The sequence below is a fragment of the Pelmatolapia mariae genome, linkage group LG1, assembly GCF_036321145.2.
Source record: "Pelmatolapia mariae isolate MD_Pm_ZW linkage group LG1, Pm_UMD_F_2, whole genome shotgun sequence".
Lineage (NCBI taxonomy): Eukaryota > Metazoa > Chordata > Actinopteri > Cichliformes > Cichlidae > Pelmatolapia > Pelmatolapia mariae.
Genome location: NC_086227.1, coordinates 14,459,116 through 14,473,811, shown reverse-complemented (window position 1 = coordinate 14,473,811; position 14,696 = coordinate 14,459,116). Strand labels below are relative to the sequence as shown.

At 40.6% G+C, this 14,696-nt stretch overlaps 1 protein-coding gene across 2 annotated transcripts; it reads left to right on the top strand.

Moving 5' to 3' along the window:
* The first annotated feature begins 2,789 nt into the window (after nucleotides 1–2,789).
* Nucleotides 2,790–14,646, top strand: ppef1 (protein phosphatase, EF-hand calcium binding domain 1). Of its 2 annotated transcripts, none has more exons than XM_063486910.1 (18): nucleotides 2,790–2,844; nucleotides 5,881–6,008; nucleotides 6,091–6,151; nucleotides 7,506–7,669; nucleotides 7,760–7,874; nucleotides 8,340–8,386; nucleotides 8,706–8,872; nucleotides 8,979–9,015; nucleotides 9,137–9,286; nucleotides 11,214–11,313; nucleotides 11,351–11,367; nucleotides 11,484–11,720; nucleotides 11,825–12,010; nucleotides 13,038–13,180; nucleotides 13,332–13,438; nucleotides 13,549–13,712; nucleotides 14,125–14,209; nucleotides 14,301–14,646. In XM_063486910.1, the coding sequence occupies exons 1-18, from the start codon at nucleotides 2,790–2,792 to the stop codon at nucleotides 14,528–14,530; spliced, it is 2,193 nt and encodes a 730-aa protein (XP_063342980.1). In that variant the 3' UTR covers nucleotides 14,531–14,646. The 2 variants fall into 2 exon arrangements, with proteins under 2 accessions (XP_063342980.1, XP_063342900.1); XM_063486830.1 differs by adding an exon at nucleotides 3,855–3,887 and having other exon boundaries at nucleotides 11,214–11,365; nucleotides 11,480–11,720.
* Nucleotides 14,647–14,696: the final 50 nt, after the last annotated feature.

The window sequence follows — 14,696 nt, the reverse complement described above, 5'->3', positions numbered from 1 at the left end:
ACAGAGGTCAAGTCAAAAATCCTGCATTTAAAAAAAAAAAAAAAAAAGACACCAGCGCGGCCAATTGCTACACTGGAGTTGTGTGTGTGTGGGTGTGTGTGTACAAGAGTGAAAGTAAGAGAGATGGATGCTGGTGGTGGCTGATGCTGGGCCTAGTGATCCATATGATTGGACAGAAGGACCTGCAGTTGGATGTCATCCTCAAATGTTTGCAGTTTTCTTCTATAATATCACGTTAGGTTTGAAGGAAAGAACACTTGGTTCTTTGCTGTGATGTGACAAGAGTGACATAAAATTGTATCGTATTTATTGTTTTATTTTATTTTTATTTAAAAAATGTTTTAAAAAATTTAAAAAAAAAATTAAATTAAGAAAATAAAAAAAAGAATTCAATTAAGAGTCTAAGTACATATTACTGTGATATTACTATTTCACAAATGTATCAATGTATCATTGTTCAATCATAAACCATTTTTCTGTAGGCAAAAGTCTCTCATAAACATACTCTGTTTTATTCAAAATGAATGCGTGCTTGTATATATTGCTTATAGATCTATTTTATTTCATGTTATTTAGTTATTTTGTTTTTGAGGGGATTTGAAATGCTGCAGGTGACAGCAATTTAGAGACAAGCACATGGATAATTATAATCAGAAGCAACTTTTAAAAACAAAATAAGCGCGTGTCCTGTTCCTGTTTTTGTTTGAGCGTGGCATTTCTCCCTCCTCCCACTGAGGGTTTTAAAGCCAGGTGGGTAAAAATAATTAAGCCTAATCAAGCAAAGCTGTTTCCAATTTGTGCTGATTAGAGCACGAGTTTCACTCCCTGCGCGCCCTTTTGCTTTCGTCACCAGTGGCCTTATAAAAGAGATTCTGCAAGTTTCAATGGGTGATTCTCTTCATGACATTTTTTTTAAACTTCTAGGAACTTGACACAGCAAACATGAAGGCGGCTGTTCATGCAACGCGTAGGATCCCTCCACGCACCAAAAAGAGGATTCATGCTTACTCCACTCTCATCTACAAAGCTCATAAAGAGGTCAGAATGCACACTATAATTGTTTGTGCTCTTTAATCTTTAATGACATTAACATTAAAACTATCTGTACATCTGGCCTGTATATGTTCCTATGTGATGAGGGACTGGTTTCACATGCACTTCTTTCTTAGTTCTGCAGGTTAGTCCTGTTGGACTGAGAAGTCCTGAGTTTCTGACCAGGAGGCATGGTGTCCCCAGACTGGTCCTGCTCAGGGTTGTAGGCTTGTAGGCTTAGAGGCTTCTCGGCTGTCCAAGTCAAACAGGTTGAAAGTCATCACTCGGAGAGAGCTCAGTGCTGCCGTTGCACACGTACAACGGAGGATTCATGCAAGAGCCGCTGCATGAAGATATACACTTTAATAATAAAAATAAAATTTTGTTTTAAATAATTTATTTTAATCTTTATTGCCTCTTTATTAAAGTAAAACTTTTAGGTAATTAACCCTAACAGCTGGTGGCTGGAAGGACTAGGACTGACAGAAAGTGTACGCTCACATTTATAGAGGGAAATTGTGAATATGGTATGTCAGGGGTGGGCAACTCCAGGCCTCGAGGGCCGGTGTCCTGCAGGTTCTGGAGTTGCCCACCCTGTGGTATGTGGTGAGATCAGTGTTAACGGGCTTCAGGATCACTGTCTGACTACAAAAACAAAATGATACTGTTTTGTATGAAAATCCTCACCCTAAAGTGGCTTAGAAACACTGAAGTAGGTTTTTACAGCTGCTTTCTCAGTCCAATCTGAAGTTTCAGGAGAGGCTGGATGATTCAACAATAGGGTTCAAACATCAGTAAACTTAAAAGAAAAAATCCATCCTTTGAAACGGCGAAGTCCTGACCTTAACCCTGGGGAAATGCTGTGGCATGACCTTAAGTGCAAGTGTGTCATGGTGGGGGGGATTTTTCCAGGCTGCCCCCAAATAAAGGCTCTCTTGTCATAACTAGGATGAAAACCAGACTATTTTGAGTAAATGTATGTTTGTTTGTTTTTTTTTCAGGAGGACAGAATACACACATCCGCTTTCAGGCCGAAATCTCTTCTCATACTTGGATAACAAGCTAATTAAACTGCATCTGAAAACTTAAAACGCTGTCAAAGGAAAAACAAGACTTCTCACTCGTCAAACACCGGCCCCTCCCGGGTTGAGGTTTCACTCCACCTGATGCCTCCGCCTCTTCGGTGAGCTCTCCTCCTGCACCAGTAGCTCCTGTTGCATGTAGAGCTGCTCCGGAGTCCACATATCGACCTGTTTTTACGCTTAAAACGATTTCATAAGCTATTAAGGGAATATAGAGCGCAACCGTATTTTATTATTATTGGTATGAATGAACTGCATGACCCTGTCGCGCGGATAAGAGCTACAGGTAGGTTTGAACTGATGATTTTTGCCAAACACCTCGTTGGAATACGATGCTGTCCTAAAAGGTAACGCACAGTAAGACTATGAGCAGCGTTTTTGTTTTATTTTGGTATGATTTGACTCGATTAACTAGCAGGATAATTCTTACTGTCGCTTTTTTTTTTTTTTTTTTTTTTTTTTTTTTTGTATTGTTTTATTTTTGTAAGTTGAAGCCAATCCTGCACTGTTTGAATACATTGAACGCAACATGATAATCGAGTACTGCTTTAACGATGTGTCTCTATAAAGGGAGCACGTCCTCATATCAATCAGTGTCATGTCACCAAATGCCACCAAACAGCTGTGGAAGAAGCGGCTAATGTGAGCCCTTCTGGACCCTCTCTGTTAGCCATCATGGGATGTGGCACCTCTGTCGCCACAGAAAAGCAAGGGGAAACGCTGGAGCAGGGTAAGCATGTGTAGGTGGTTTAATGCTGGAGTACACCGGATATTGGGATTTTTATTGCCCCCCCTCCAAAATATACTGTCTCCAGAGAGATTTGTTCCTCCTGTGAAAGGTGGGAAAAACCCACATGCAAAGACGTCACACACACACGAAACAGCCCATAGGTGTTAAACAATAATTGGAAAGCAAAGCTCATGTGATGTTAAACAGCATATTTATTCGTGCTGTGTAATACTGCAAATTTTGGTATGGATCCGATACTAAGTAAATACACTGCCAATGTTACCAATACCGATACTTTTAACTTATAAAGACAGCTTATGTTGGGAAAAGCGGCGACTTAGCAAATGATTAATATAATTCAGTGAGCTACATGCTGAACAAAGAAGATGAAAGCAAAGTATCGATCCCATCGCGCTTGTACCAATACCGATACCAGTGATAATATCGATATTTTTTAATTGATCCGCCCACCTCTACTGTTTCTGGACCCTTACAGAGACTTTGATTTCCCGTTACTCGAGTACAAGATAGTTTAATAAATGATTACACATCAGGCACACACAGTTGCCCCTTATTAAAAATGACTGCAGTCAGTTCACCTAAATTGCAGGGTGTACTCCAGGTGTTATTGAGTGTTTGTGTTTATGCAAAGGCATTTTGTAATGCTAGTACTGCTACTACTATGCTTTAGTAAGTTACTAACCTGTTCTGCTGCAGCAAGGTGATGATAGTTATTTTTTTGCTGCAGTAAATATGCCTCTGATTTTGACAGATGATGCTTTCCCTCCTTTGCAGTCTGTCTTTTCTTCTCTTTAATGAGTGCTGCTGCTCCCAGAAGCTTGCTTAATTTGCTTAGTTTTCCCAATACCACTGTTGCACACGACCTCCCTTGTGTCTTGTTATCTCTCATACCGTGTGTGTGTGTGTCTGTATATGCTCATCTGCACACAGTTTTATTCAATTACACGTTTCACGTTTTCTCGCTGAATTGTAGTTTTCCCTTCATACAGATGAACCAGTTAAGACTCCCAGCCCGGCTCTGAGTAAGACCCCGCTCATCCTTAACTGTCAGGCTTTTACTTATGTGGCATGTATATCTGCGTTTGTGTGCTTGTCTGTCTGCATTTTTACATTTTGCAAGAGTAACAGAGGATTCCTGTGGCCTGTGGAGTTCTGTAGAACTAAAAAGAAAACAATGTGTAAATAACAGCTGAAGAGTCATAGGCATCTGAGGTATGAGTTGTTGAAGCAAGGTTAAGCAGTAGTATGGTTTCATGCTATGAGTGAGCGCTGCAAATGGGATGTTTGCTTTGAGTGTGCTGGTGGAGATGTATGGGGAGGTCAGAAGGAGCTTCACTTTGTCTTTGTGGATATAGAGAGTATGAGGAAGTAAGGAGAGGCAGAGAAGTATGTTAGGGTGGTGTAGGAAATATATGAGGACGGTGAGATGTGGAGTAGGAGTGACACAAGGGTTCAAGGTAGGGGTGGGATTATATCAGCGGTCAGCTCTGAGCCCTTTTTTGTTCGAAGCGGTGATGGACTTGCTGAGAGATGAAGCTCAGGCAGAAGTCTGCATACACTATGATGTTCACTGACATTATGATCTGTAATGAGAGGAGGGAACAGGTGGAGCCTGGAGAAATGGAGGCATGCACTGGAGAGAAGAGGAGGGGAAGTAGGTAGAAGCAAGACAATACGTGTGTTAATGAGAGGAAGAAAGGTGTAACAGTGAAGCTGCAAGGAGTACAGGTAGTAAAGATGCACGAGTTTAAATATTTGGGTTCAGCCATGCAAAGCAATGGACAGCGCACAATGTCAGGAGTGATTTGTGATTTGTGCTATGATGTATGGTTTGGAGACGGTGGTGCTGACAAAATGACAGGAGGTGGAACTGGACATGGCAAAGTTGAAGATGCTAAAATTTTTATTAAGAGTGACAAGAATGGACAAGGTTAGAAATGAGTATATCAGAGGGACAGCTCAGGTTGAGTAGAGACAAAGTTAGAGGCGAGGATGAGATAGTTCAGACATGTTCATAGGAGGGATGGTGGATATATTGGATAAAGTTGAGTATGGAGCTGCCAGGCAGTAGGAAAGAGGAAGACCACAGAAGGGTCATGTATGTAGTGAAGGAGGACATCCAGAGGGTTGGTGTGACAGAGGACGATGCTAGGGATTGGGGTGAGATGGAGATAGCGGAAAAAAAACGTTTTAAACATTTTCATCTGTTTTCATCTTTGTTTGCTACTCCATACACTCACTGGGCACTTTATTAGGTACACCCGTTGCCCTCAGAGCTGCCTTAGTTCTTCATGCCATAGATTCAATAAGGTGCTGGAAACATTCCTCAGAGATTTGATCCATACTGACATGATAGCATCACACAGTTCCTGCAGATTCACCTGCTACACATCCATGATGTGACTTTTCTGTTCCACCACATCCTGAGGGAGCTGGGATTTGAGCATTGTGGTATGGTGCGTTGTCTTCCTGGAAGCAGCCATCACAAGGGTACAAATTTTAGCCCTACAATTTGAATGTTTCCGCATGTAGCATGTTGCTATCATACAATTTTTGTGATCCTTGAATTGTAGCCTCAGTTTCCTGTTCCTAACTGACAGGAATGCCACCTGTAGCCCGTCTATTTCACAGATGCTCTTCTCCATACTTCGATTGTAACCAGTGGTTATTTGAGTTACTGTTGCCATCCTATCAGCTCAAAGCAGTCTGGACATTCTCCTCTGAGCTCTGGCATCACCCAGAGATCAGCAGTTTCTGAAATACTCAGACCAGCCCGTCTGTCACCAACAACCATACCATGTTACTTACATCACCTTTCTTCTGCATTCTGATGCTCAGTTTGAACTTCATCAGGTCATCTTGACCTAAATGCACTGAGTTGCTGCCATGTGATTGGCTTATTAGATATTTGTGTTGATGATGAGTTGAACAGGTGTAGCTAATAGAGTGCCTAGTGAGTGTATTTTCTCACATGTTGCGCCTGTAAATAAAAAAAAATACAACATTTTGTTGCAGCTATGAAGGCAGCTGTTTTGATCCAGCGATGGTACCGGCGCTACATGGCCCGTCTTGAGATGAGACGCAGGTACACCTGGAACATTTTTCAGTCTATTGAATACGCCGGGGAACAAGACCAGCTACAGGTGTCTCTCACTACAGGCATCTATTTTGCAAATTTCAGAAGTATCATAAAGCTTAAACATGTGTTTCTTTTTGTTTTTTCAGCTCTCTAGTTTCTTCACTTTCATGCTGGACAACTTCACTCAGCTGAATGGGAATGGGCCAGGTTAGGGGAGAAAATTCTAATATCTACAGCGTAAAAGGGTGTATTATTATTATTACTTTCACTATCATCATCATTATTATTATTATTATTATTATTATTATTATTTTGCATGTCTAAAACTGAGATTTTTTGCCTATAATATTTGGAACTGCTGAAGTAATGTAATATCATTTCCTAGTCCTGCTATGTAGACAGAATCTCACTGGGTTTCAGTGTATGCAGAAACGACAAACGTATCACACTGTAGCAGCTAAATAAATGTGCCTAATTTTAAGAAACATTAGTTTTCTTATCAGTTGGTGTTTAATGATTGTTCTTTTTAACTTTTCCAACACCCCCATTGCTTAAATTAACACCATTTTGTTTGTTATGCCACTGTACTTTAGATATTTTGATCTAGACGAGGAAACCCATTGCGTATACCCTGTTGCTTAGCAACTACTGTGAATGTGGAGGCCAATGTGTCGGTGTGGTGCGCTGAAACAGCTGTGGCTTAAGTGTGTATTGACCCGCTCTTCCAGCTCAAAAGCATAATGCTTCATTGACAAGCTAATCCTCAGGGAAGCCCTTTTTTGCTCATCATCTCCTGAACATCCTCTTCATGGGTTTTACGTTAAGTCTACATAAGGGATGCAAAGAGGCCAGACTCTGCTGTCTCGGTTTACTACGTACAGGATCTGTGTTTTTATATTTGTTTGTCAGAGACACTATAGAGGAAATAACACAATAGGAGAAGGAAATGGGCCTCTGGGTAGACATCTGTCCCAGCACTGTTTGTTTGCATAATTTAGAGACTGTCAGGATTTGTTCTTATATTTGAAACTTCAGTGAGGTCTCAAATATGAGAAGAATATTTAGTATATCCTATATTACCTGTATATGAGATTATAGTATAGCACCTGTATATGAGATTTTTGTAGTTTAAGACTACAAGAGAGAGGATTAAGATTGATTAAGTCAGAAAAAGAAGAGCTGTGTGGTGGGTGGGTTGCAAAGCAGCTTGCAGATGTGCTGCACCTATAGTCATGTTAAAGCAGGTTAAAAAGCACCACCTAGAAAACATTTTGCACTGGGATGCTTAAAAGGGCATCAGCTAAGCCATCATCTCACGTGAGCTGGCATTAATAATTGATTGCTAGCTGAGGTTTTTAAGGGTTTATTTAATTTTTTCATATAACCAAATATTGTGCATTCCTGTTTTGGATTTAAAGGATGTAAAGGTGAGGATAGAGGAAAAGGTACAGGACATATATACCATTTACTAATTTTTTTTCTTGACAAAGAAAGATTTCATGTTTGTGGACATCTAGCTTTCATTTTAAATAAATTATATAATATGTAAATTGCGTTTCAGACTTGATCTCCCAGCTGCTGGATCCAGTGGTCGACCCATGGTTAGACAGAGAAACCTGCTACAACTTGATCCATGTTCCAGAGTCCTACACCGGACCTAGACTATCGTTTCCTCTCTCCGTCGCCGATACAAATGCGCTTCTGAGTGCGTTTAAGGATCAGCAGGTACCAAATATGAGCCTTTCACTTTGTCTCTTAAACATCTGATTGTCTGCTGGTTTAGATTTGGGGTGCTCACTGCTTTTTTCCACACAGACTCTCCATGCCAGATATGTTCTCCAGCTGCTGTATGAGACCAAAAAGCTCCTCAAACAGATGCCAAACATAGTCCACTTGTCGACATCCTACTACAAAGAGATCACTATATGTGGTGGGTCTCAGTGTCTCTTGTTAATTTAAGATTCAAAATTATAAGCTTTCAGGACCACAAAACAAAAAATTAAAAACATATATATTTTAATCTCATTGTAGCCTATGCTACACTGCAGTGAAGCACAGACCAAATGAATGATCTCCGTAGTTTTTAAATGAGAGATGATGCCTTGTTGTTGTTTAAATACAGTTGATTGTATCTTACTGGCAGCTTCCCAAGAACGGTAAGTCCTACTTATTTGCACACTGATCAGCCACTTGACTCCTCTTGCACAGCTTTCCTCCTCCTATCTTTGCATGTCATTAAACTCAAGAATACTTGAGTAACAAAAATGAAAAAACACACACTCATAAGGCTGAGGTGGAGCAATCCTTATGATTAGGGAGTTTTAGACCACTTCTGTAAACCCATAAAGCAACAGGACTTCAGTTTCTTGATTGCAGTGACTTTTTTTTTGTACAGGTGATCTGCATGGGCGACTCGATGACTTACTACTTATATTTTATAAGGTAAGGTTGCCCGTACAACAGCTTTCTTAAGCATCATTCGTGCATCATCTACCTCATAGCAATATCAGATTTCATGTAGATTTTTTATAAATAAAAGACTGAACCCTCTAGGTTAAATCCTAAGCAGTCGCTATATGTAATTTTTATTTTTTAATAAATTCTTCTGCCCGTCAGAGAGCAAAGAACAACTAACTGACACGCATCAGTCATTCTTTAGACTGTAGGTCATTGCAGGGGGTTGTCTATGACGACAAACCTCAGACGGTTAAATAAGTAAAAGCTGAAGATCTGACTGTTTTCATGTTTTTGTTTTTCTCAGAATGGCCTTCCCTCTGCAGAAACACTGTACGTGTTTAATGGGGACTTTGTGGACCGTGGAAAGAAGTCAGTTGAAGTGGTTATCCTGCTGTTTGCCTTCCTTTTGCTTTACCCAGACTACATGCACCTGAACCGAGGAAACCATGAAGACCACATAATGAACCTCAGGCAAGTTTGGAAAAGGGTGAAGTGAAAAATATTTACCTGTCTAGGTTCACCACGAACACGAGGAGAATAGACTATCAGGGTTTAAAGGTTTGTTTTCTTTTTTCAGATACGGGTTCACAAAGGAAGTCATGCAGAAGTACAAGGTAAAGTCCAAATACATGCCGTCAGTCTGATTTTGTTATGTCCACAACTCAGTAAGCACTTTGCAGCTTGGTGACTGTCACTGCTGATTTTTTTAAAATTACTGTTCTCGCCTGTTTGCAGACTCATGGCCGTGAGATCCTTCAGCTGTTTCAGGACGTTTTTAGCCTCCTGCCCATCGCAACAGTTATAGACGGAAAGATTCTGATCGTTCACGGAGGAATTTCAGACCAGACTGATCTGGACTTCCTGAGCTCCATAGAGAGACACAAGGTCAGCGGAATCAATCAGCTTTGGCCTCCAGGGGTCAGAAAAAACAACTTTTTACATGCCGACACACTCATACCCACCACACAACAATGTAGCTGTGTGCAGCATGAAAAAAGTGGTTTGTAGTTTTATCCAGCAACAGGAGGCAGATTCCTGAGACTCATATCGAGACATGTTGGTTCAGCAGCTTCTCAGTAACAGCTGCAAGGCTCAGTTATTGACAAGTTTTTAGAGTAGCTTCTTTCTGTGTCTGCTACTGTGTGAATAGGGGTTAAAATGGGATTTGGCAGGTGGGGAGACCCTAAGGTTGGGTGTCGGAGTGCGGTGTGGGGAAAGGCATCACTTTCCCTACTTCTCAGTAGGGGTGGCTGTGGCTCAGGTGGTGAAATGGGACTTTTACCCACTGGAAAGGTAGCAGATTGATCCCGGACTCCTCCGGTCTGTGTGCCGAAGCATCCTTAAGCAAGATGCTAAACCCTGAGTAGTGTGATTCTGTGTACGATGTATATGTTAGATATCAGTCACATAAGCTCTAGTTAAATTTTATTTGTATGCTGCCTATAATCAGTTGGCCTCTGCTGCTGTTCCAATATTCACTGCTCCTTGTGGATTTAGCCAGCTGAATTCATTAAGATCTAAGCAGATGTTCGTGAGCTGGTTGGCTGATTTCCAACCCCTAGACAACATAAAGCTGGTAAAAAGTAAAAGTTAAAAAAAAGTAGAATTTGGTGAGTGAATCTAATCAGCACCATAAATCTGGTGTCCTTGATGTAACCGAACACTGAAAACAAAAGCAAAGTGTGCTTTGCAGTCCAACATACAGCATCATTGTAAAGTTCACCTGTTTGTGTGTTTGTTAAACTGTTTGAAAAGTTGCATTTGAAATTCCCTGCATGATTACTCTGTTTATGCTCACTCATCCTCTATAGCGCTGATTAGATTCTGAATTAGGCCATCATGAACAAACTTTATTCACATCTGCACCTTGAACACATCACAGAGATGAGAGGTAAAAAGGGATGTGTTGATGGTGTAAGCAGACACGTTTAATTGCTCATTAATCTAAAGTGCCGCAATGCCTTTCCAGACACTTCCAGCCCACTTTAACCCCAGTTTGTGGGCTTTTATTATGGTATCAATCTGCATTCAAGATTGCTACTCCAAGTCCAATTAATGGACTCCTGCTTGATAAAAAAACAAAATATTTAGCCTGACAAATTTTGAAGGTTTCTGCGACACTGCAGTGTTTCACACTAGGATTAGCTGAATAATGAAGCAGCAAAGAGGCCAGGTTTCCAGCAGAGGGGTTAAAAAAGCAGGGACTCATGCACAGGGATTAAGAGAAGCAGTTTGTGAGGGTTCACATTATTTTGCAGGACCCATACAGAGTAGTTTGACTTTGCTTCACTGTTTGGTGCTCAGGTGACGTTCACTAAGTTTCAGTTTCACAGAGATTTCTTCTGGCATGAGTGTCTCAGACAATTGCAAAACGATGTTTAAATGCTTCTATAATGGCAGCTTTCAACACTCTGTCCTGTAGCTATGCTACTTTATTGTTTTTTACTATTATTATTTTTATTTTGAGTGATGGTTTTGAAAGAAAATGACACAAAAATAAAATTGTATTTGAATAAATTATGGCATTTATTCTCTTAAAATGCAGAAAGCACAGAGCATGAATGGTCATCACAGGTATCTCAGAGAATGTTTTAATATGTAAGAAAGTTATCATTAAGGTGGATTTTATTGATTTATTTGTTTATTTTTTTAGATTAAAATACTCCTTTACTGCTTGCTAAACACTGCACTAAAGATGTGTATATACTTTTTTTCCACCCTCTTTTTATGTTCCTTTTATGTCTTCACATTTTGCTGTTTGTCAGCATGTTGTTTCCACCTCACTGCTACCTCCCATTCCTTCCTCTTGTAGGTGAAATCTGCCCTGAGATTTCCCAGGTGCAGTTTGGAGCACCTGGACATCAGTCAGTCCTGCAGACAGACCAAAAGAACGAGATCCACAGACAGCTCTCGTCCCAGCAGCAGTCGCAGTCAAAACAAGAACCAAAGGACACCCAACACGAGGTGTGACCGCAGCCCACAGACACTCACATGTGTTATGTAGTAAGGTCAGTGTGCAGTTAGCTCCTGTTAACAGCTACAGGGCCTCTTTTCTACCGCCGTTTGTTTTTTCTCTAGGAAGAAGCGATGCAGGCTCAGCCGACAAGACAGCGCCGCCTCCACCTCTTCCTCCTCCTCGTCTTCCTCGTCTTCCTCTTCACTCTGCTCTCCTCGAACCCCATCCTGCCTCTCCCCGCATGCTTTTCCATCTTCTCCTTGCATGCCTTACTCTGTTAACGTCCTCCAAGTGCCTTTCCTGGACTCTCTGTCCTCCGTTCCCCTCCCGTCACCTTCGCAGCATGAGCAGGAATGGAAGCAGGTGAGAGCAGCAGAGAACACATTAACACTGTTTAATAATCGGCTCATTTGATGAGCTCCTTCTTTGTCTTGGTCAACACTTTTATCTGCTTTACTCTGGAGCAGATAGTGGATATATTGTGGAGTGACCCTAAAATCCAAGATGGCTGCAGTCCCAACACCTTTAGAGGTGGAGGCTGCTACTTTGGCCCTGACGTCACCCAGAGACTACTGCTCCAACACGGACTCCAGCTGCTCATCCGCTCGCATGAGTGCAAACAAGAAGGATACGAGTTCTGTCACAATGGAAAGGTAGACAAGGTGCAATCATTTCATTTAAAAGTGTCACTAACACTTTAAAATACAGCCAAGACTAAGAGCTTAATTCCCCTGTAATTAAATGGAATTTCACTGTAATTATAGTTACAGTTAAGTGTAGGTACCCTCGGGTAAGAGGATAATAAGTAATATTTTTACACAAATTAAAGAAATAATTATACTCTAAGCAAATATAAGTACTCTTTAAATAATTATAATGAATGTCTAAGTAATTTTAAATAGCGCATGAGGAACTTTAAACTTTGTATAACGTAAGGTATTTTACATTAAAGAAGCAATAATTACAATGTAATTACATTTAAGTAGTGCATAAGTAAATTTAGTAGTGCCTAAATTCTAGATATAGTACAGGAAAGGAGATATAAATTACACTGTATGTCATTTTAAGTACTTCTAAAGTAATTTTGTACTGCATCATTTCTTAATTTTGCTGAAAAACAAACAATATTTTCCCATCTTACATTGTACAATTTAGGGGAACCAGCCGTGTTATGCAGTGGCTTAACTCTGGCTCCATCATAAGGTCACATAGGCCTGAGAATTTTCCTTGTAAGTCGTTAAGGCGGAACAGTCATTTCATTTATATTGGAAAAGTAAAAGGACAGTTGAATAATAAAACATTCATCATGAGCATCAACATAATGAATACTTAGTAAAGATGTAAAAGACGAGATTAATCCACTTCATAATACCGCCAACACCATGAAAAATACAACATATTTACAATGTCAGATGAGGAAATATTGTTTGTTTTTGCCAGGAAATTTCACAGTACTTAAATTTGCTTACAGTATAGTAATTTCCTCTGAAGCCCTGACTTGTTACCTCTTATTCTAGTGTGCCTACCTTTAGGTATTTGTAGGTAAATATAATTACATTATAATTTCAAATAAAGTGCATTGAAATTCCAATAAATTAAAAAAGAAATTCTGAAAAATTCTAAAAAATGTTGTTCACTGTCTAAAGGTTTTGCCTTGTTGAGTCTATTTCTATATTGTAGGTGATCACCATCTTCTCTGCGTCCAATTATTACGAGGAGGGAAGCAACCGAGGAGCCTATGTCAAACTGGGGCGAGAGCTGGTGCCTCGCTTCTACCAGTACCAAGTCAGCCGGTCTACTCGCAAACTTACACTGACACAAAGGTAACACGGGTGTCTGTGTGTACTGTGGGGCTGATGAAGCAATGCTCAGGGTAGTAGCACTGAAACTAATCATGACAAAATCTTGTGCATAATTTTATAATTCTATTAAATGTGTAAGAAAGTTGGTCTAAGTTAACGTTTGTGTCTGCAGAGTGCGAGCCGCTGAGGGCTCTGCTCTCAGAGCCTTAAAGGAGAAGCTGTTCGCTCACCGCTCCGAGCTGATGGTCGGCTTCCAGCAGTACGACCAGAATAACACAGGTGCTCTCTTCTCACTCCATTTTCTTATAAATTTCATGTTGTTTTAATATTCAGGTTTGATTCCCAGGCTGACATGCAGAGTTTTTACATTTGCACACGCCTTGCTTCAGGTCGTGTGTCGGTCTGCGAGTGGGCTCTGGTTCTGGAGTCTGTACTGAGACTGGACCTGCCGTGGAGGACGCTTCGTCCACACTTAGCCCGTCTGGCACCCGATGGCAGCCTGGAGTATCAGTCCTGCTTCGAGGATATGGGACCAGGGATTCCTCTGCCGCAGGTCAGAAACGAAGGGGTACAAAGGAAACACGTACATTCGCTCGAGTACTGACCTTAAAGGAAAAAGGAGATGAAGGAAAACCGTTAAAGTTCACTGTTTTCATCTGAAGTTATACGCTTAATATAAACATCCCTTTGTCTTATTATACAATACTCCAGTCACAAACATCCAGATTATTGAAAGGCTAATTACCTCTTCACAGCATTTTTTTTACATAGCAGTTCTTTCTCATTTGCACTTTTAAAACGAGTCCATTTTACTCCTGATCCTGTTCTTTTGTCTACAATGTCGAACTTGTATCTGCGAGGAGGGATTCTGCCCCTAGTGGTACAGTTACTTCTCGCTTTGCAGTACATATTCCTAGCGCTGCTGTTAAACACAGCTGGAAGGACTCCTGTTTTTTTTCTTTCAGGTCACTCCAAATTTGGCTGAAACTCTGTTCAGATACAGGACAGACATTGAGATAATATTCAACATCATAGACAAAGATCATTCAGGTAAATAAAAAGCAAAAAATCTTTTTCGAGATAATGTTTCAAATAAGCCAAAACTGACTTGTATGTGAGTGATGTTTGTTTTAACCTGTAGGTCTAATTTCCATTGAGGAGTTTCGTCAAACTTGGCGTCTTTTTAGCGCTCACTTGGGAGTTGCCATCGACGACAGTGCCATTGATGACCTGGCCCGGAGTATTGACTTTAATAAGGATGGCAGTATAGACTTCACTGAGTTCCTAGAGGCATTTAGAGTGGTACACAAACTGGACAGCAAAGATCAGCAACTGCATGAAAAGATGGATGGAGAGAAGAGGACAGGCTGAATACTAAACTGTGGAAGTACCAGTGTAGGATACTGTAGGATATAACAAAGGACAGCATATACATCTCAGAATACTTGAAGACAATACCACTGGATGTGATTAGGTCATGATTCATTAGCAGATTTCTCAATTGTGGTGTGTGGGTTGGGGTTAGGAGGGGTATGGC

Bases quoted from the DNA above. Each gene is read 5' to 3' on its own strand.
- ppef1 (XM_063486830.1), top strand. From the start codon at position 2,790: ATGGGATGTGGCACCTCTGTCGCCACAGAAAAGCAAGGGGAAACGCTG. The intron at 3,888-5,880 runs GTAAGACCCCGC...ATTTTGTTGCAG, and splicing joins GACTCCCAGCCCGGCTCTGA to CTATGAAGGCAGCTGTTTTG. The intron at 13,181-13,331 runs GTAACACGGGTG...TTGTGTCTGCAG, and splicing joins AAACTTACACTGACACAAAG to AGTGCGAGCCGCTGAGGGCT.